Source organism: Tenrec ecaudatus, chromosome 15, assembly GCF_050624435.1.
Source record: "Tenrec ecaudatus isolate mTenEca1 chromosome 15, mTenEca1.hap1, whole genome shotgun sequence".
Classification (NCBI taxonomy): Eukaryota; Metazoa; Chordata; class Mammalia; order Afrosoricida; family Tenrecidae; genus Tenrec; species Tenrec ecaudatus.
In genome coordinates this window covers 107,897,265-107,920,373 of record NC_134544.1, presented here as the reverse complement: position 1 = coordinate 107,920,373, position 23,109 = coordinate 107,897,265, and the positions used below count along the sequence as shown (strand labels likewise).

General features: G+C 42.5%; 1 protein-coding gene across 2 annotated transcripts in view; it reads left to right on the top strand.

Annotated features, from left to right (window-relative positions):
• Positions 1–23,109, top strand: part of MBNL2 (muscleblind like splicing regulator 2) — a 208,240-nt gene that overhangs the window by 59,658 nt on the left and 125,473 nt on the right. For both annotated transcript variants that reach the window (XM_075533073.1, XM_075533074.1), the window contains exon 2: positions 5,432–6,198. In XM_075533073.1, the coding sequence (XP_075389188.1) occupies positions 6,025–6,198 (174 nt within the window). In that variant the 5' untranslated portion in view covers positions 5,432–6,024. The remainder of the gene's footprint in view (positions 1–5,431; positions 6,199–23,109) is intronic.

Here is a 23,109-nt window from a genome sequence, read left to right as displayed (position 1 = left end):
ACGTGGTCTATCAAAGAGGTCGCTGAAAAGGGGACCAAGGATGGAGCGCTGCATCAGAATGCAGTGTCAGTGGAGGCAGCAAGTCGGGACTCAGCTGAGTTTTGAAGGGCAAGGTGATGTCCCCTTCAGTTAGCGGACCTGGTGAGGCGGGACTGAGGCCAAGAGAACCTGAAGACTCCGGTACCTACAGAAAAGTAGGAAAAGAAGAAACTAGAGGCCTGAGAAAATAGTCAGCGGCTTCGGAATGTTGCCTAGGTTCCACCTTGGTAGACACTCATTAGAGCGGACATTGTTTGAGGCTTTGGAAAAAGAATGGATGCCCAATTCCAAGAGAAGTGAGGAAAAGGGATGCATCAGTATGGACCAAGAGATGTAAAACCAACAACAGCTAAACTGTCACTGTTTAAGGGAGTAGAAAGGCCAGTCTTCCTCCCCAGGAACTGCTGGTGGTTTTGAACAGCCGACCATGTGGATCACAGCGAGAACTGAGAATGTGTCCACATCAACTCGTTGGCAGTGAGTTGCTTAGAATCAGGGCCACCGTGGGCGCGCGTAGGAAGTATTTGAGAATCAGAACAAGTTGCCTTCTTCAGGCAGCACATTTTTAGCAGGCGTCCCCTTTCTCCAGGCGCTCACCAGTTCCCTGGTGCCAGGTCTGCCCTTTAGCTGGGTCCTCCAGGGACTTGGGCACTCAGTCAACACTGCCGGTGTCTTTGAGCTACCCGGCATACCCCATGTGAGTTCTCAGAGTTCAAGGCTCCCCTTTACTCTGGGTCATTAGCCCCTGAGAGGAAGAAAGCAGGCTTCAGGGCTTGGCTGGGCGTCCACAGAAGATGAACTAGTGGGATTTCTCTGGGGAGGTTCCTTCAACTGTAAAATAAGGTGGCCTGAGACGCCAGGGCTGCTACAGGTCTGTCCGTGGCCCGAGTAAGCTGCCCAGAGTACCTAGTGCAGTCGATGAACGCTGACCTCCCAGCATCTTCCTGTTGTCACAGTTAGTGGCTGTGGCAGAGCCACCTCAGAGGCAATCTAGATCAGTGCTGCAGGAACCTAAGAGGGACAGCCTGCTAGTGTACTTATTCAATACATAATTATAGAGCGGCCCCGCCTTTCTCTGCCTCGCATTTATTTGGACGACACGTTACTGTTTACCAAGTACTCTTGTATTTCCTGTATAGTTTGTCCTTTGGGGCAGCAGCCCTGAGAAGGAGGCAGGGACTACTGTCAACGTCTTACAAAAGAAGAAGCTGGGTCTCAGGGCAGTTAAGTGACCTCTCTAGGGTCACGTGGGCAGGGAGCTTGGAAAGACCCAAGACCAGAAGCTGGCCTATTAACATGGGTATTTCCACCATTCCACAAGGTTCTGTGTTGGCTGGTGCAAACACACACAATCGTTGTACATTGGTGCCACAAAATAGGATTTTAATGTGAAGCAACTACATATGTAATTTCCAGTTTTCTAGGCAGAAAGAAACAGAACAATTAATTTTAATAATAAATATGCAACAACGTGTATTTAAAAGATCGGTTTCATGTTAGCCAATATGAAACCATGCTAAGGAGAGACTTTTTTTAAATTACTTTTTAAATTTTAATCCGAAGTATTTGAAATGGGTGTGTGTTTTATACCTATAGTACATCTCAGTTTGAATGTTAAATTTCCATTGGAATGCTTCACATATATTTAGATATCATAAGATACATAAAATGAAAAAATAGCTTCACATATTCCAGTCATACTTGAAAAACTTTCTAATTACTGAGTTGAGGATAAGTTTTTAAGCTAAAAGTAAATTCATTAAAAATTAAAATTTACTTGAACTAGCCATATTTCACATGCTCAAGAAACATTTCGTGTGTCATGTGGCTCCTGTATTGAACAATGCAGTCCAAACAACCCAGGAGCATGCAGTTCAGTGATCCAATATGGAAAATTAGATCGTAATGGAGCATATTTTAGTCCTGTATCTTGGTAACTGTGTGTCTTAGTCTGGGCTCTCTAGATAAGCAAAACCAGTGAAAGAAAGAAAGAAAAGAAAAAATCTACCAAATGAAGGATCAAGACCCAGCCAAAAGCAAGGAAGCTTTCCAACAGTATCTGCCTATACTGGAGACAGTTTATATCCCTAAGAAACACCAAAAATAAAGCTTAAATATCATTGAGACAATTCCAGCTCATAGTGACCCTATATTGAGTTTTTGAGGTTGTAAATATTTTTGGTAGCGGATAGGCTCATCTCTCATAGAGTCTCTAAAGCAGTGGTCCTTAACCTTCCCAGTGCCACAACCCTTTCATACAGTTCCTCATGTTATGGAACCCCCAACCATAACATTATTTTCATTGCTACTTCATAACTGTAATTTTGCTACTGTTATGAATCAGGCAACCCCAGTGAAAAGGCCGTTTGGCCCCTAAAGGGGTCGCGACCCACAGGTTGAGAACCGCTGGACTAGGGGTTGTGAATTGTCAACCTTTTAGTTACATGTTATCTACACATAATATACATGTTTCCTCTTTCTTTTCCACACACGACACGTTCCGGGAGAAGGGCCACTTTAAGGATGGATATCCACCTTGTCTACATTATCAAAAAGCCTAGCTCAGGCCACGTCAGGGACTGTATGAAACAGTTTGTAAATATGAACTAAGTGTGCTCAACCCATCACTTAAATCTCCTTATTCAACCAGAATTTAAACCTGCCTCATCTGCTGAATAGGCGGATAGAAATATTTCCTTGTTCCTGGCTTCTCTCGTCCTTTGTTCTCACTGAGGTTTGAGGTGCGGGGTGAGATAGTGAAGCTGCAGGTCCAGGCTGGCCTATGAAATCTGACCCAGAGTAAATTTGGTTATTAAACTCGTTTTCTTAAATGCCTTCCACTAAGCGAGTTGATTTTAGCTGCCACGAACACAGTGCTGCCAACGAGGCAAGTAGGAGCCTGCCTGTCTCCCTCAAATATTGTATAATTGAAGGGAGGCATGTGTCATAGCTTTCAAGATTAGCAATTTCCTTAAATGCACGCACAGTAATAGCGCACACAAACATTTTTATAAACAACTGCAAGAATCCTTGGGATGAAGGAGCATTTCCCACCAGCCCCAAGAGACGTCTTGCTAAGTAAGCGACCCATGATCAAATAGCATTGAGCGATGCCATGGCAGCCCTGCCCCTCTTGGAGACTCCGTGAACAGACACAGCTGCAGATTCATAGCCAAGAAGAGTCCTGTTGGAAAAGCCTGTTTGCCTTTAGCTTAAGCTTGAGTTCTGGAGCCCCAGTAATGCAGGAGGTAAGAACTCAGCTGCTAAGCAGAGGGTGAGTGGTTCAAAATCACCAGCTGCCCTGTAGGAGAAAGAGGTGCCTGCTTTGGTAACTGCTGGAGTTGGGGACTTGATTGTCGTACTTCTCTTTTGTCTTGGAAGGTCTTTATGAGTGAGAACCAACTTAATAGCCGTGGGTTTGGGAACCCAGAGTTCCCTAAAATAAATGCACGGTGGGATCCACTTGGTCATTGGTGAATATCCTAAGAATTAGTTGCCCGCAATGCATTTGACATGCACTGGTTGTCATTACGCTACCTAGTCTGCATTTTAAAGAGATCGTTAGAAGGACATAAGCGAGGATCTGAGGTAGCTTGTGGCATACACAACTTATGAAAAGGAGAAACTTCCTGTATTTTGTTTGTACTTAATTGATGCTAGATTCACTAATATTAAAACGACAATGTTGTAATAACTTTAAAATCCTTGGGGAAAAAATTACAACAAACGGGTCGCTTTTGTTAGTTTCCACCACGTGATTCCAACCATAAAAAATAAATTAACTAAAAAATCCCTTGGGTTTATATCAGTCATCTGAATTTCTAGGTACGTATATTTTTCTTGTAGACAGCACCAGCACTAGATAGAACAGAGTGTTTTTCGATTGTGACTCACTTAAAAACCAAACTAAAGCTGGCTTGTGTTCAATCATTTGGTTCGCCAGCGAGTGAGTCAACAATCCCAGAGGTCGATTCCTCATTTATCCTGTGAGTATTTTCCAGATCTAATCACGCCATTAATTGATGCTGTAAACCATGGCACTAGTGAGCCAGAAGAGTGACAAACACCCATGTCCTCAGAGCCTTTACATCGTATAGGGGAGCGCTGCCTTTAAACAAGCAATAACAATCAACCCCTCCCCCCCAACACGCTCATCATTGTCACATTGAGTTTCGACTCATGGTGGTTCTCTGGGACAGAGTACAGCCGTCCTAGAGGGTTTTCAGGCGGCCACATCTTTCTCCCTGGGAATTGCTGGTGGGTTTGAATCACCGACTTGTCTTCGTTCCCAAATCCTGTGCCACTGCACCTGTGCACCCCGAGTAATAACAGTAGAGAGATCCTGCTAAGAGATGGAGGTAGTTTATTGTGCCAGCCTAGCCGATAAACACATGTGGGGTTAATTGAAGGGTGGTGGTGGTGGGAATAAGTGGCTCAGTGAGCCTGGCCTTTCTAGTTCTTGGGTCTCTTGCTTTGTGATGGTCAGACGAGCGTGCAGCTGCCTTAGCAGTTCCCTGCTTCAGCTGGCAAGGCTCACTTCCTGCAAGGCATCCCCAAGGAAAAGCCACATGGACCTACCCCGATGCAGCCCTGGGTGCTGGAGCAGCTACGTAGAGACCCCTGCCAGAGCTGAGATGCTTACACATTCACTGGCTCGGCTTTCCTCCTGCAGTCGGTGTCATTGCGTCTGTTTTGTGAGATGGAGGAGCACTTTGTGGATTGGTGTCGGACATATGGACTTGTGGGCTTGGGCAGCTCTGGGTTGGGATGTTTTCTTGATGTGCACTTAACCTTTATATAAAGCTCTCTCTTATACACGCGTTTCTGTGGATTTGTTTCTCTAAAGCTCCCAGACTGACACAGAGATCTGAATATGTTTCAGGAGCTACTCTCTATCCCTTTCCACACCCAAATATCCATAAACCAGGGAACCTGTGAAGAAAGAGGATCTTGTGCTTCATTCAGAGCGACAGTACCCTTATTATAAAGGACACATACATCTCAAACAATCATTTATAGCACTTTCAACAATGAAGTCAATGGCCTAAATGTGAAATTAATGGGAAAACGCAGTTCTGATACACTGTTTGGCGACGAAGCACATTAGATTGAATTGTTTCAGAATGCCTAATTATTGAGTCTGCCCCACTCATCGGTTTGAGTCATCCGAACTTTTGGACTGCCGCCTAGATTATTTCTGCAGTATGGTTTCAGTTGCGGATTCCTCTTTACAAAAAAACCCCAAAAAACCAAAAACAATCCCTGCTTTACTATTTTCCTAATGCGTAGCTTTCTGTGCTTTTGCAAATTCTTCGTAAGGACGAAATCATTGCTAACCTGTTGATTCGATTGAGTTTGAGTATAAACTGATAACTTGTTTGTATTTTTGCAGGTTGGTGGTTCAAAAAGTACCTGTGGGAAAGGACCAGAAACTGCCTCCTGAGAGCGCGTCGTGTGTTCAAATCTTGTGTTTCTATTACACTCACAACACCTTGACCCTTATGAGTGGATGAAGATACTTCACTTGTCTGACTCTATCGACTGCTTGATTTTGATTTCAGAATTTGAAAGCACCCTGCTGAACTACGAGCATCTGAGTGGCTCGCAGTCTAGCCTCGTCCACAGCTATTAGCTTCAGAACAAAAATTCTCCATCGGCGCGCCGTCAGCTAGAAGTCACTTTATTACCAGCAGTTGTGTCTGCAAAGCAGCCAGGAGATTCAGACATTTGCAGTCAGCGATGACACTGAGTGTGCTGCTTCTGCGGCCCACAGTCTTCACGTGGGACCTACCGATGGATGAGTGACGCCTGCCAATCAATCGTCTCACTCCGCCTCGCGGACTGGACTTCTTTAAGCAGTTTATCACTTACCTACCTTAAGACTTTGCATGAGGGATTTCTCACAACAGTAGCTTTGGAGTTGTTGGAAGTTGGTTTATACCACCATTTAGCAGAAGTTAACAAAGTCCAGACTCGTTTTTCGTCATGGCTTTGAACGTTGCCCCTGTCAGAGACACCAAATGGCTGACCCTGGAAGTGTGCAGGCAGTTTCAAAGAGGAACGTGTTCCCGGTCGGATGAGGAATGCAAATTTGCTCACCCTCCCAAAAGTTGCCAGGTTGAAAATGGAAGAGTGATCGCCTGCTTCGATTCCCTGAAGGTAAGCGAATACAGCTTATGTGTCCTCTCACTGCCACATGGGACTTTTCAAAGAGAATCCTTTCCGTTGGGCTTAGTACCAAAGTTTAACGATAGTTTGCAGATTCTCTTTGCGCCAATGTTTATATCAGGCATTCTATCAAATTTTGACATTTCCATATTGAAATGAACACTACGTGAGGCTGTATTTCTGACCTGGCGTGACATCCATGTACGCCAAAGTTTAAATCAAAGTCTGTATCTGTGACAACTAAAGATAACTATTTTGTCAATGTTTGATCTTTTGTCAATGTTAATATAAAGGTGAAGAAATAGAATGTGTCCCTTTTATGCGCCAGCTACTCTGACTTACCTCTGGAAGAATATTTTACTCCCAGGCTTGCTTCCTTGACCAAGAGCTGCCCAAGCTATATCTGAGTAGGTTTTCTCTCTCTTTGAGCATTTTGTCATGGCTAGCAGAAATTACTAACTGCATACTCAGTTATCCTTGAAAACCTACTCTATGGAACAGAAACATGGGTAGGATTCAGATTGTACCCTGATGAGCTCCCTGTCTGAAAATATAGCACACAGCAAGTACCTGTAATACAAGACAGACGGGGGCAAATGGCTCCAGCGAGAAGTAGAGACCAGACTTCTACGAGAGTCCCTAGAAGAGAGCTGGCTTCCAGCTGACAGCGTCAAAGCATCTTTTCAGAGTTGGATACAGTTTGGACTTGAAGAGGTGTTGGAATCAGAGTGGAAGATCTAGTTGAAGCTGGTGGGATAACGTGGCCCATATTTTTGGTCTTCATCTTATTTAGTCTTTTGAATAATATCACAGTGACGGTGGATAAGCATATGTCTAGTCCTGTCGTGGAGCCGATTCCTTTAGGAGTGGAATTGCTATTCATATCAGACATCTATTTCTAGTTTTTAAAGAAGTGCCAAACTGTTTCCTCTAGTGACTCTATCTCTTTATATTGCCACCACCAGTGTATAAGAATCTAGTCATTCCACAAGCTTGCCAACATCTGTTATTTTCTATTGTTTTGCTTCATGAGCGCCATTATTGTTGGTAGTCCTTGTAGTTTTGACTTTTATCTCTCTGAGGATTGTGAGTATTTCTTCATGTGTTTGCTAGATGGCTGAATGTCGGAATTGGCAGTGTCTGTTCATGTCTTTACCCATGTTTTAATTGGATGGTCTATCTTTGTATTGTTGAAGTGTTGAAATTTTCAATAACATTTAGAGATTAGATCCTTGCTGGATATGTCATAATAAAAAACACTTCCCTTTTTCTGTAGGGACTCTTTTCACCCTTTTGGATATGTCTTTTGACCAGCATAATATTTAACTTTTCAGAGATCCATCTCTTCGGCTCTTTTTTGCATTTTTAGTTATATTTTGATGTTCTGTTTATGCCATATAGTAGGGTCCCTGGCCTTGTCCTCATGTTTTTTAATCCATAATTTTTATAGTTTCAGGTTTGGGTTTAAATCTTTGGTCTGTTTTGAGTTATTTGTTGTGAGGTAGGGACAATGTTTCATTTTCCACAGATAAATTTCCAATTTTGCCAGTACCACTTTTTAGAGAGAGCTTTTCCTTATTTTTTAATGAACTTTGGCCTATTATTGTCTAGATCAGTTGTCTATAGATTGATATATTTATATCTGGATTATCAATTCTCTTCCACTGTTCTATATTGTTCATTGTACCAGTACCAAGAAGGTTTGATTACTGTTACTATAATAGATTCTGAGATGAGTTAATGTGAGATTCCTACTTTAAAAAATTTTTTTTTTCCTTTTCTTTTTTTTACATTTTATTAGGGGCTCATACAACTCTTATCACAATCCATACATATACATACATCTGAGATTCCTACTTTGATACTTCTTCAGCAATGCTTTCCTTCTCTGGAACCTCTTTCCCATCCATATAAAGTGGGTAGTTAGTTTCATCATGTCATTGAAGAATGCTGTTGGGATTTGGATCCGGATTATATGTCTACGAATTACTGTGGGAACTACTGACATTTTCATGTCAAGTATTCATATCCGTGAGTATGGTATGGTTTTTCGTCTGCTCAGATCACTTATTAGTCGCTTATTACTTTCTTGCAGTATTGTTTTGTTGTTTCTTTGCACAGGGCTTTTACTTATTTAATTAGGTTTCCCTCAAGCATTTTATGTGTTGATGAGGTTATTGTAAATGGTATTGTTTTCCTGATTTCCTATGTGAAGTTCTGTGTATGTGCAGCAGTGGTTCTCAACCTTCCTCATGCCGCGTGGCCCTTTCATACAGTTCCTCATGTTGTGGTGATCTCCAACCATAAAATTATTTTTGTTGCTACTTCATAATTAATTTTGCTACTGTTATGAATAGTAATGTAAGTATTTGATATGCAGGATGTATTTTCATTGTTACAAATTGAATCTAATGAAAGCATGGCGATTAATCACAAAAACAATATGCAATTATGTATTCCGAAGTATTTATTTCTAATTACAAATAAATGAAATTTTGTCTTGAAGCATGGGTAACAGTCTTCACACTGGGTACTCATGTGGGCGTATCTGTACGTAGACATATCTGCACATGGAGAAGGACGGAGGAGTGATGTCTCGGTTCCCAAGACCATCAGAATGAAGTGTTTTCTGATGGTCTTAGGCGACCCCTGTGAAAGGGTCATTCGACCTCCAAAGGGGTCATCACCCACCGGTTGAGAACCACTGGTGTAGAGGAATACAACTATCAATTTTATACTGGTCTTAGCTCCTGCTTCTCTCTTGGATCCTTCTACTAGCTCCAGTAGTTTTCTTGTGGTTTCTTTTGGGTTTTCGATGGAGAGGGTCATATAATCTGTGAAGAGGGATAGTTTTACTTCTTCCTTACTCATCTCACAGACCTTAAATAATTTCCTTTACTTGCCTGATGGCTTTAGTTAGTTCCCCAGAGCAATGTTGACTCAAATAAAGGGCATCTCCTCTTGTGCCCGTTTTCAAGTGGAATGCTTTCAGGCTCTATTGAGAATGATGTTGACTTGTGGATTGGTATAAGTGTCCTTTATTATACTGAGGAATTCCCCTTCATTCCTATTTTGCTGAGAATTTTTATCAGGTCTAAGTGTTGGCCTTTATTGAATTAGCCTATTTATTTAGCTGTAAAATTATAGTGCTATAAATCCAAGATTACATAACACATTCCTTAGGTCATAATGTCATCGCTTTTAATAGAAGGCAATAAAATACGTAACTAAAAATTGTAATATTTAAATCTTTGTGAGACTTAAGGTAAATAAGTTTACTGAAATGAAAAAGAAAAGACAAAAGGAAGTATTCATTTGTGTTCTTGGTTATAGGATTGGGGAAAACATAGTGTTATGATTTACATAATGGTGACATTAGCCTAATCTGGGGCGTTGGAGACACTGAGTTTGCATTTTGGGGAAAAAAATACACTGCATAAGTTAAATATGTTTTATAAGAATTATAAGTCAAAATTCTACCTCACAAGTATATAGAACCTCATATCTAGTATTTAAGTATATGTTAAAGTGAGGAGTTTTCTCCACATTAAAAGTCAAAGACTACATTCAATAGCCAAATAGAAACTTTTTAAAGGTTAAAGATTTTTAAGGTAGAAAATTAGACATCCTGCTACTCTGTGTTATTGTATATTATATCATAGCTATAGTATAGCTTACTTTAACACTGTCCCATTTTATTCTAAGTCACTTGACTTAAAATAGAAAAGATAAATCAAATTTCATATAAGCTGCAATGGTATAAGCAATCTCTCAATAGTGGAAAATGTTAATTCATACGGATTTGACTGTTTGAATTCACCCTGAGAAGTAGAAGCCACCGCAGAAGATAGACATGGCAATCTACTTGCAAAACAACAAAAACAACCATTGAAAACCCTATGACTGAAATTTTACTCAACACGCATGCAGTCACTATGAGTCAGAGTTTATTTGATGGTAACTGTGGTTGGTTTTGGCATTTTTAATAGTGGCATAAACGTTCTAAATTCATTATTTTACTTTTAGTCAAAAAAAATGAGGCAAGCATATATTTACCTCCATGGCCATCACTGAAGGAAGCATTCACTTCAAAACACAATTTAAATTAAAAACTGGGTTATAAAGGCTTCAAAATAAGGAAATAGGTCAAACATGAAGAATCCATTATCCAGGCCATCCCTGCTTCCTCCTTTTCATCAACCCCAGCTCTCTCTGGTTGGGATTGAATATTAGAACCACCATTTTAGCAAATTCCTTAGAATCTTATAACATTCAAGTTTGCTAGTAAAAGATAAAGTGCTGACCTCTTTGGGATAAGCACTTCTTTAATTTTAACAGCATGTCAACCTTCAGATCATTACACGTCTTTATATCATGGTGGACTCACCACCATCATAACTGGTGGTTGTTTCTAGTCCAGAGAGAATCAAGAATCATTTTGATTTAAAAAATGAACCAAGCCACAAGAATGTTCGATACCATTAAAACAAAACAAGGCAAACAAATATCTTTCACAAACAACTTTTAGAACGACCTAGAAGAACAATTTCCAGATGTCTCAGCATAGCTGCTTACCCCTCAATTTTTCTGTTCACTTTAAAGAATGATAAAAGTATAGTTAATTTAATTTGAGTGTGCTGCTGTCTATTCTGGCTCCTAATCAGCCTATAGGACAGGGGAGAATTGCCCCTGTGGGTTTCTGAGACTCTTAACACTTTACAGGATTAGACAGCACCATTTTTCTCCCATGAGCTTCCGGTGGTTTTGAACTGCTGACCTAGATAGTTAGCAATTCAATATAGAACCCCTACACCACCAGAGTAGCTAGGAGTCAGCATTTTATGACTCTGGGGTTTGCTTGGTTGGCCATTTAACAATTATATGGAGCTCTGTTTATGAGTTGGTCTGTTAGCCCCCAGATCCGTAATTCAAAGCCATTAGCTGCTTCATGGGGCAACCTCCTGCTGGAAAGAGTTACAGTCTTGCAAACTTACAGGGGAAAGTCTACCCTGTCCTGTTGGGTGTCTATGACTCAGTATTGACTCCATGGCAGTGAGGTTGTTGGTTTGTGCTTTGAGTGCTTTTAATAATCACCAAACTCCAAAGAAGATGAAAAGGACCCACAGGTGTAGTCAAAGTGAATCAAAGTGACCCGCTTCTGAATGTCTACTCAATGACTTCCTAGCCTTGGGTCAATCACTTATCACCTCCCAGCTAGGTTAGTTCATCAGCATTATTTGCCAAGGAAATTGGCTGTCACCTGCTCTGTTCCTCGCCCCATGCTGGCATGCTTGCCTTGAAAAGTTGGGGTAAGGACACAAGTCATAGCTGGAAAGCCCTTACACTTGGGGTTGACCAACAACAACAACAACAACAAAAGTAATCAACAATATTAGCCCAAAGGAAAAAGAATGATGTTTTTTTCATTTCATGCAAAAATAGATTGTTTTACACTGTCCGACGTCTCCCTTTACCCAGTATAAGATATGACAAGATAATAATTTATAAATTATCAAGGATTCATGAGGGAGGGGTGAGCAGGGAGGGAGGGGGAAAATGAGGAGCTGATGCCAAGGGCTTAAGTGGAGAGCAGATGTCTTGAGAATGATGAGGGCAATGAATGTACAAATGTGCTTGACACAATTGATGTATGTCTGGATTGTGATAAGAGTTGTATGAGCCCCCAATAAAATGATTAAAACAAACAATCAGAAAACAAACCACAGCAACAACAAAATGCATTGTTTTACCCAGTAGAATTAACATATACCATAATAGGGAAAGGGGGAAAGGGATTTGAAGGAAGACAGGCCTAGATTTGAATGGATCTCAAGACAAGGTATTGCTTCTTCATATAAAATTGACTATATGTAGTCCCTAGGTTGGGAACTTTCGTTAGGAACAATTTGTACTTTCCCATTAATGTTGGGTAAAATTACCTCTCTTTAGAAAGAGTGAACCCTTACTCTCAACAACTTCTCCATCACAATCCCTTTCACTTGCTGCACACATAGCTTTTAAACCACTGAAAAGGCATCAAGCCTTTTCCTACACTAAATCCACCCCCAAACTACCCTTTTGCTCTTAAGTTGATTTCAACCCTGTCAGACAGGGGAGAGTTGCTTGATGGGGTATGTACCGCTACGGCCTTTACAGGAGTGGACTGCTCCATTTTACTCTTAAGGACCCACTCCTGGCTTCAAACTGCTCACCTTTCCTTTCGCAGTTGAATGCTTGAGCAAGTAGGCACACGGGGCTCTTTTCGTGCATTGAAGAACTGGATGTGCACTTTCTCCACTTTACCTACAAATCTGACCTAAAGACATTGGGAAAAGAGTTTGATCGTGAGGTTACAGGAAGGACGACGTGACCCAAGACATACCACGTGCCTAGCGGAGAACCAAGCATGTTAGGGATAGGTCATGTGCGTTCTTTTCTAATAAAGTAAACTAGCACAATTGATCCGCTGATTTCGATGGCCAGATTAAAAATCCAGGCTTGTCTACCTTTTAAGGATCTACTGTGTTCGTGATAAAAGCAAAGTCCTGAAAATTAGTCATGAAATTAGGGAAAAAACTGATTTGGAGTAGACGTTGTTGTTATTTATTCCTAAGAACTCCTCTAAAACCACTTGTTTGTATTTGTATCTGCGAAAGGAATCATTTGACCTAAGAGGAGAGAGAAAGGTCAATGAGATGCCATCTGCGGGGTTAGAGCCTATTTGTAAACAAGGGTAAACTGCCGGTAAGTAAACACGTGGTGGTTGGTTGGAGAGAGATATGCTGAGGTGTTTGAACAGAGAGTTGTCATATCGGAACACATTAATGAAAGCGATTTCAGAACATCTTTCGGGGCTCTTGCAGTGCCCCGTGTCCACTGTTTCCAACCGTGTATTCGGAGTGGTGTGCATGAAATCACAAGGCTTGCTAGTCGGTGGGATTCCTCTTGTTGGTGTTACAGTATGACTAAGAGGAGTGGGTGACGTTCAGAGGTTTGTGGGAAGGCAGGGTTACATTCTAGAACACTGTGTCCAAAAGTGACGCCAACTTGACAGACTACATTGTTTCACGAGCCACCCTGTACCGAAGGCCTTCCCCAAGTTCACCTCATCTCTAGCCTTGCCTGAAACCCTTGTGTATACCCTGTCCCCAGCCCCCCATTTAGATGTTTGAGATTTTTATTTCAGGTAATTTTCTCCCCGTGTAATGAGTAAGGATTATATCTGGATTGTATAAATGGAAACCATCCCAGAGGAATAAATGAATAAACTTGAATGCTTATTGAGCCTAAACGTTTCAGTGTTTACCACTTTCATCCGGTAATTAATATATTTGCTTAAATATTTTGAATGCGAACTCTGCTTAAAAAAGAGACCGCTTTTAAAAACAGCCTTGTTAATTTTGTGCAAATACAGAGTATTTGGGAAAAGAGTCCAGACTTTACCTAACCCTTCATCCAACCATTATCTCCAAGTCAGAGTGATTCTTCTAAAGTCTGTATTAGGTATGTCAGTCCTCGATTCAAGATCTTCCCGGGATGGCTGCTTTCAGTCAGAATGAACGCTAAGGCTTCACCCGGGCTGGCTAGGTGCTCTGAGATCTGGTTCCTCCTTCCATCACTGCTCCTTCATTTAAGCCACCCCAACCCCAGCCCCTTCTCTCTCACTGCCTTCTAGGCCATGTGATCTCTTAGCAACACTCTGGGGCAGAGTAGAACTGCCGGTGCGGTTCCCAAACTGTAAAGCTTTGGAAGTCGAAAGCCTCTTCTTTCACCTGTGGAACTGCTTGCTGGTGGTTACCAACCGCTGACCTTGCAGATCCCAATCCAAAACGGAACCCCTATGCCTCAAGGGCTTCTCAAGGGCCCTAGATGGATAGAGATTTTGTCTATTTGGGCCAGTACTCTATCCCTAGGGCCTAGCCCAGAACAATAGTGCATGCTCAACCTCTCACTCACGGCCACGGAGTCAAAGCTGACTTATTGGGACACCACCACCACCAACCCCCCGCCCCCGTGGATTTTCAAGATTGTAGCTCATTATGGGTATAGAAAACCCAGTCTCTTCTGCAGAGCTGCTGGTGGTTTCAAACTGCCAACCATGCACATCGCAGCTCACATTTAACTACTGTGCGAGTCTGGGTGGACTAGAGAAGCAAATCCATGGACACACACATGTGTACAAGAAAGAGGTTTATATCCAAGAGCAATTGGACGTGGAGAAAACAGCCCAGTCCAGATCAAGTCCGTAAGTCCGATAGTGGCCCATATATCCGGTATCAATCTATGAAGTCCTCTTCAGATTCACGAAACACATGCAATGAAGCCAAATGCAGGATGATCACAAGCCAGTGGGTAGAAAGTCTTTGGGTCCAGTGGCATTGTAAGCATCTCAGCGCTGGCAGGGGTCTCTCTCTGGCTTCTCCGGCTTCAGAGGTGGGGTTGCACCCAAGCCTCTCTTCTGCAATGTCTCCCAGGGAGCAGCAGAGAGAGAGGTGTCTTCCACCTCCAAGGAGGCAGTACCAGATTTCCCAGAATTCTCAGGGGAAGGCCATGCCCACATAGAAGTCTCATTGGCTCTCTCCAGATTGACAGCCTAGACTCCACCCTTACACTCTTAATCCTTAAATTGACACCAGATTAGGTGACTACCACATCCACTTCACCACCAGTGCACCTTTTACATATTGTTAATTGATAGAGCACGCTTGTCAGGAAGCATCCGTGTCTCTCAGACAGGGCAACCGCATGTGGTTGGTTGTGCAAGTTGCACACTGCGTACTAGAGGTCTATGTGATTAACACCCCTAGAGTTGTGCAGTACATAATCTGAATAGCCATGTTGTTGTGGCCTTTTCCTTAGTCTGAAAATTTGAAAACCGGGGAAGTCTGTGCACATATTGACAGGCACCTCTGTGATCCTGGAACACAATGTATCCTGACTGTATCCATGATCTTTGTGCCCCAGCATCTGGCATGTTATAGGAGTTCAATAATAAACAAAGGATAAATTAAGTAACAATCAACCCCTACAGCTTTTCAAAACATATTGACAATCACCAGAGACAACCCCTGCACCCCCAGAGCACAAAATGTCTTTGTCTTGCTGTTCAATATTGTCTTTGGCATCTCTATTTAATATCACATGCCTGATCAGCCTCTTTTCAGGATTTGCTTGGGTCATACTTTCTCCTGCCCTGCCCCATATATTCTCCCAATTCTCTTACCCGAGCTGGAGACACTCCAAGACTCAGCATGCTCCTGTCCTTCTGCAGGTTCAGCGATCAACTCCACAGGCTTCACCTCATTCGTGCGTTCCACTCCTGTCTCTGTGCCAATGGATTCCAATTCTGGGTGGGTGCCTTTTCCTTACAACTCTCGGGCTCTATCTATTGAACATTCTCATTGGAATAACTCCCCATCACCTCCACTTCAACATATGTATCTCCAGGCTCTTCATCCTGCCCGAGTCATCGTCCACCCCATGGCCTTGCTCCCTCGGCAGGAGGTCTTGTGTGGGCCTGACCACCATGATGGGGCCTCTTTGTCTTTTCATATGCGTGTGTGTAAGGGATAACAGACTCTTTCATACTTCCTCAAAACTATGGAATCTTTACCAAGAAAAGTGTCTCTGCTTTAATGCATTCAAAGTGTCTACATTTCTACACAACTGTAAACCTCCTCAAGATTTCATCTAAAAGTCTATTTGTGGGCAATGAGTTAAGAGAGCCTGATGGAACATAAAGAGAGCAGAAGAAGGCCAAAAGATCATTGAAAGATGCCTTTTGGTTATTTCCACAAATTTCCCTAGAGCCAAGATTAGTAACACATTCCTGCTCATACTCAAGATATACAATGTGAAGGCAGGAGCCGCATTTAGCTTTCAGGATAAAAGGGCCATTACTTCCGGTCTAAAAGCATGTGGAATCGGTTTCAATGCCCTTAGTGAGCCAAGAAATGAGGCTTCTTAAGGAGTTAGATATCAGCCTACACATCTTTAGCTTAGAATAGCACATACTTGGCAAGGTGCCTACTTCGAGACCAGTTTAAAATGAAGTTAGACAAGATACCTCGAGACCTAGAAAATAACACAAGTCAATTACTGGACTCTAATTTGATAAGTCCAATTTGGACTTTAGAATCTATCTCTATACAGTGTGCTCAGTAGCTCCTACCATACCACCAGACCTTCCTTCTCAATTGAATACTGCCCAAGTTAGACTTCAGAATCTCTTTTTATACCAAACCCAAACCAAACCCACTGCTATCAAGTCAATTCCAACTTCTAGCTTCCTTAGAGGTCAAACCTGGGGGAGAATTGTCCCTCTGGGTTTCTGAGACTGGAACTCTTCCCAGGAGTAGAGAGCCCGTTTTTCTGTGGTGGAGCAGCTGCTGGCTTTGAACTTTGGTTAGCAGCCCAATGCATAACGAATGCATCCTCCCGAGAGTTCACCAGAGAGAAGAGCCATTTCAAGCTCCAGAGAGGCTTCCGTACTGAGTAAAAGGAAGGAAAGCCCCCTGGGCTGGAAAAATAGTTTGTACTCAGGTACTCACCCAAAGGGTTGACCTTGGCACAAGCTGAGCGACATCACTGAGAGCCTGATGACCAGCTTCCAGGAAGACTAGAGCCAAGAACTCCCTCCTGCTCTGTAGCACAGGGCATTGCCATGCGTTAGAGCAACCCCACAGCAATGAACTTATAATGCATGATGAGAACTTGGCCTTCTATGGTTACAGCATTCTGTGATTAAAACATGTAAGCATCCATGAAAATGATTTTTTTAATGGCAAAACTCCTTTTCACCACAAAATGAATGGAATAAAATACAGATGTTAGTTTAAGTTACATTCTTTAATAACTACATGTGTTTATTATTCGCTTTACCTTGGGGAATAACACTATGTTTTGTTAGTTTCCTGTTTGGAGTCTAATTAAAGCACTTCTCTTTAAAACTTAAGGAGAAAGGAACATTATGTTCAAGGATTGAATCGTCTATTTCTTCTCAACGCTGGGATAGCATACGTTTTGCCAGTTCCCCTCTTCTTTCTGTCAACGTTGTATTTTATTTTAGAGGATTTGTTTTGTTTTTGAATACAGTAACATCATTAGAAGCAAAGAATTCAAATGACCAACCTAGTCATCGATCTTTGAGTCTTGGCATTAATGGATAGAACAATATTGTTTCACCTCTTTGGGCTCCAAGTGCCTCATAAGGTAAACATTTGTTCATTTATTCAGTTTCCCTCTTAATTAAAAAAGAAGTAGCATGCTGAAAGTCGATGTGAGCCTGGCAGGATATCTGAATGGGTGGCTGCTCTCCCTGGAGGAGAGAGCCAGAGACCACTGGGCTCTAGAGCAAGCCAGCTTATCCTCGATTCATTTCAGACTCATGGTGGCCCCCAGGGTGTCAGAGCAGAACTCTGTTCCATAGGGCTTCCAATGGCTGAGTTTTCAGAAGGAGACTGTCATGCCTTTCTTCTGTGGACACCAACTCCCCGCCTTCCAAAGCACTTCTCTCTAAACCTTAAGGAGAAAGGAACCTCATGGGAAAGGATTTCATAGTCTGTTTCGTCTCAACGCAGGGCTAGCATGCGTTTCCTCAGTGCCCCTCTTCTTTCTGCCAAAGTTTTATTTTGTAGGATTTGTTTTGTTTTCAATACAGTAACATAATTGGAAGCCAAGAATTCAAGTCACCAGCCTGTTAGTCTATATTTGAGTGCATTAACCCTAGCAGCAATACTATTTGGCTTCTCTTCCTAAATCCAAAGTCCATCTGTTTCCCTGCTGCATTTTGGCCCTGCGACCTCCCCATCCTTCCCCTAACTCTTGTGCTCCAGTCACATCTAGCACCTCGCTCTTTGGGGGGCCTTGGCACTTGCTTTTCTCTTCACGTGGAATGCGCTTCTCTGAGGTGACCGCGAGCCTTGCTTCCTTATTTAAGTCTGGTTTTTCCTTCAAGGTCACAAACCTGTCCTCCAAAGCAAGGCCAGCCTTTATTCGTAAGCGAAGCAATCCGCGTGCAGGCCTCTGTGCTAGCTACCCATCTCCTCCAAGAGCATGTGCATAGGAAGGTAAGGCAGGGAGTCAGCTGTTGGATTCCCAGTTCCCGGCATCTGTTGGGTGCTCAGTTTTACTTGTCAGTGAACAAATCCATCCTCCAGTCCTAAGCTTTTACATCTGTTCCTGTTGCAACACAATTGAAATGGGGGGAGGGTTTCCATTACTAATTTCTTCTGCTCAATTACAGAGAGACTAAACTTTAGAGGCTTAGTAGCAATAAAAATCTTTGGCTTCTCACTCAAATGTTCATAGGCCACGTCCTATGATAGTATCCCTGTCAGGAGACAGAGGTAAAGGCTAAGAGATGCCAAAATACAGCGTGGCATTGTGGTTACATCGGCAGTTTTGAAAAGCTATAGGCTGATACTAGCATTTGACACGCATTTCAGTAGCCTGGTACAAATTAAGGCCATTGAACTAGTTTTCTTTCTTTTTTCTTTTGTTTTCCCCATGACACCAAGCACATTAGAGTTACAGGTTGTTTTTCTGTTCTGAGATTTACTTGATTCCTAGCTTTTCTGATGGCCATCGTCTTTTCTTTTATGATTGCTATAATTCAAGAGGCCTCAATAAATATCACAGGGATATGGAATGAAAAGAGAATGGCATATTCCCATGGACCTTTTGAAGTCCCCTCATAGATGAGTTTAGTTTCTTTACTCTTCAATGACCTGACTTTGGCAAAATAAAAAGTAGACAATTTTTCATTGACTATGGTGGCTCCATAAAATTCCAAGGCAGGGACCCTCTTATCCACCCACCCTGCCGGTCTGAAATCCCCATCACAAGAGTCCCTCCTGAGTCAGGCACAGAGGAAGGGTTTGTTCATTATCATCGAGTTGGCTCCGACACGTGGAAACTCCATGCACAAGAGAAGGAGAGGCTGCCTGGTCCTGGACCATCTCCACGATCAAGGGAGGATTGGATTACTGGGGTTTCATGGGCAGATTTTTAGAAGTATATCACCAGGTCTTTATTTTTAGCCAATCTTAGTCTGTAAGCTCCATGGGAACCTGTTGAGCATCATAGCACCATGAGAATCTCCATTGCCTGATGGGGCATGGCTATGCATGAAGTGCATTTTCTAGGAATTGGACGTAGTCTTAAGTCCAGAAGGCAAGAATTCCACCACTGAGCTACTAAGAATAACTATTAAAGTCACAGGTTAACTGAAAGACCCTAGAACTTTCAGCAACCACTTTTCTGTTAGCAAGTATGCACAGTTTGCTCATCACCTGCTACAAGACAACAGTATACACTAGGGGGTAACCCCGCAAAAAGGAATTGTGCTAGGCGGAGTGGAGCTTTTGTAGTACGTATTTTTCCTACCAGGCGAGCATCAGGCAACTCGCTATGAGTTAGTGCACCCAGTGGTGTCGGCTGGGAAGGTTCTCTCTGATCACAGTGAATTTTTTTGTAAAAGCAGTTTCACTAGAACCTCGTTTTTTTGTGATGGCTGATTTAAGAGAACAGCATGTGGCTGTGAAATTTTACTTCCAGCTTGGGAAAAATGCCACAGAAACTGTTGTGATATTGAATAGAGGTTATCAGAACAGCGCTACAGGAAAAAATTCAAACATATGAGGTTTTCTCATTTCATAAAAGGTAAAATGTCGATTGCTGACAAGCCTCATTCTGGACATCACTGAGCTCCTCGAACAGATGAAAATGTTGACTCATAATGTATTTGGAGTTCATTCCACCAGGTCAGACTGTTCATCAAGTTTTCTATGTAGAGGTTCTGAAAAGATTGCGTAACAGTGTGCAAAAATAAAAAAAGCCTGGTATGTGGCAGATGGTTTTGCCACCAGAACAATATAGCTGCTCTTCAGACATCTCTGCACCAGTTTTGGGCAACACACAGGATGCCCTTGCCCCGCTCACCTTACTCAGCTAACCTCGCACTCGAGTCGTCTTCTTGTTTCCTCAAGCGGAGGGGCGTGAACGCCCAGCGAGGTGGCAGCATAGAACATGTGACCAAAAGAACAGGAGGCGCTGTCAGCCGTCCAGACCGAGGAGTTTCCAAAGTGCTTCCAGGAACGGGATTGCAGATTTGACCAATGGAGTAAGGGTAACGGAGGTGATAAGGTTGTTTTGTAAAATACATACATAGTTTTGGGAGGATGCCCCCTCCTATGTGTCTCAGTGGCTAGTAACGAGTCCTGGAGAATTCCAGGGCAGCTGAGCAGGCAGGCCAACGTCTACCCCACAGCAGGGACAGAACCCTGGGGTTGGGGAAACCAGAGTGCTTCTGGAAGAACTACCCTAGCAATGACTTCCCTATGGACCAGTTTTCCCATGAATAATCGACCCTGTTCATACTGATAGCATATTCTTTCCAGTTGGTTTGGTTCAACTTCCTCCGATTGGGGGAGGGAGGGAGAAAGGTTGTCTAGTATGCATTACTCTTGCTCAGCAAAATCATTTCCAAGAATTAAAAAAAAATAAATTAACAAGGATACTCAGTGTATACACCCCACCTCTGAACACTGGCCCTTTGGAATCAGGAAGTGAGTGGTCACTGTTCTGTGTATTTGTGGTCAGACTTAACCTAGCCATCCTGTCTGACCAACCAGCATTTTGGAGATATGACGGACAAGATTACCGTATATACTCAAATATAAGTCACCCTGAATATCAGCCGAGGCAACTAATTTTTGCCACAAAAACTGCATTAAAAATGTGCTGACAAACTCGGCGTGTCCACCAGTAGATATGGTATGTTTCTCATGTTTGAGGTAATGTACCCAGCATGAGTATTAAGCCCTGCAGAAGATGACACACTGCCAGAGGAAGACGGGAAAGAAAATGACTTGGAGGTTTCAACCAAGCTAAACACAAGCAAAATGACTAGATTCAGCTTTCAACATGATTTTATGCTTTATTTAGATTATCGCCATCTTATTGGAGATTGATTGTGCTTTAGAAGATAATCATAATTGTCTATATGTGCAATTTTAGCTTAGAGAAGTGATGTGGATGCTAAGATACATTAGTAAGCCATCTTACATTTTTGAAAATGCATTTGTTGAATATATGAAACAAAAAACTCCTATCTGGTCCACATCTCAAATCTCCTTTAAAGAGATCTTTTCAGTGCTCCCAACCCTTAGTAAAACCATTAATAACGGCACTAAAGATATTATTTCCATACCAGCCAGAGGCTCAGAATCTAAACTAATCAAAAGCATCCCTCATTGGACAAATTTAATTCACATCTCCTCTCTTTTCCATTCCCTCTGGGCACGCACTCACTTGTTAACAGGAGCTGTGACAGCTGGCCGCACTTTTTGAGATAGAGAATCCTTAATGACTGTGGTCACTGGTCTAGCTTCTTGAGTTAGCAACCTTCTTAATGAAGAATTCTAGTATGACCAGTACTTCTGAGCGGCATGGAATGCTAAGCAGAAAGAAATTCCCCTTCTTAAATAACTTTCAAGTATCTTGGTTTATTCCACCGATTAATAACTATTGATGAGCTACAGTAGCTGATATGCATTATGCAATCGTATGCGTATCCTTGTAACCTGATCGGTGCCTAAAGGAGAGATGGGGACTTTGTCCACTTAGAAGTTAAGTCCGGTAGAAGGAATAGTCACAAAGTAGCAAAACAGATTATGGTAATAAAATAAACATAACTTAGCAAGATTATTTTTCATTCAAGAAATAGTAAGTCTCTACAGCGTGACAGACAACAGACCAAGTATTAGAAACATAGCATGTTAAAGAAACAGACACGTATTTTTGTTTTGCTTTTAACCTTAATGGAGTTTTCTTCTCTGGAGAGTGACCCCCCCCAAAAAAAAACCAGAATTCAAATGAGGAGAAATATTTCTTTTTATCTGCCAAATTATTTATGTACAAACCATGGAAAGTGCTAGAAGAAATCAAGCACGGGAAACAAAACAACACGTGACGAGGAAGAATTTCTATGCACACAGAGTCAAGAACATTCCCTCCAAGGGGTTGTTGGTTTTCCCTGAGATGGGAAGGAGGCAATCACGGGAAGAAAGCGGAGCTCCCCACCTACTGGGGAAAGAAGAAAACCTTGATTTGAAAGCACGTGACCAGTTCCTGGAATCAGGGCGGGGCCGGCAAGATCCTAGCACTCTGGGGAGAGAGCCTGAGACCAGAAGTAAGAAGGGAATTGTGCAGGCCAAATTAGGAATTTGAACTTTATGCTAAATGTTAGGATTTAGGCAGGGCAACTTAAAGTGTTGAAAAGCAAAGTTATCATTTTGAGGCCCCATGCCGCAGTATTGCCAGTAGCCTCCTGGGTGTGTGAGTCTGTAGCCACCCTACCAGACCGGGTAGAACAGCCCATGTGAGTTTCTGAGACAGCAACTCTTTAGGGAAGTGGAAAACCCCAACTTTCTCCCACAGAGCGGCTGGTGCTTTCGAACTGCTGACCTGGGAGGTTGTAGCTGAACGCATACCCACTACACCCCACTCCTTCACTCCTTGCGTGAAAGCTAGACAATGAATGAAGATCGAAGACGAATTGCCACATTTCAGTTAGGAGGTTGGTGAAGAACATGGAAGGACCATAGACTTGCGGAGGAATGAACAAACTGTGTTGGTGGACACGTACTCCTTGGAAGCAAAGACAGGGAAGCTTTGTCTCGAGTACTTCAGATATGTGATCAGAAGGGATTGACTCCTGGATAAGAACATCTGATTAAAAGAAAGAGGAAGATCCTCAATAACTTGGATTTGTGGAGTGGCTGCAACTCTTGTGAGCATGGTGTGAGATGGGGCCGTGCTTTATTCTTTTGGATGTGGGATTGATAGGAGGCAAAAACCAGACTGAAGCCACCAAACAACAGGGACAAAGCTAGGGAACGA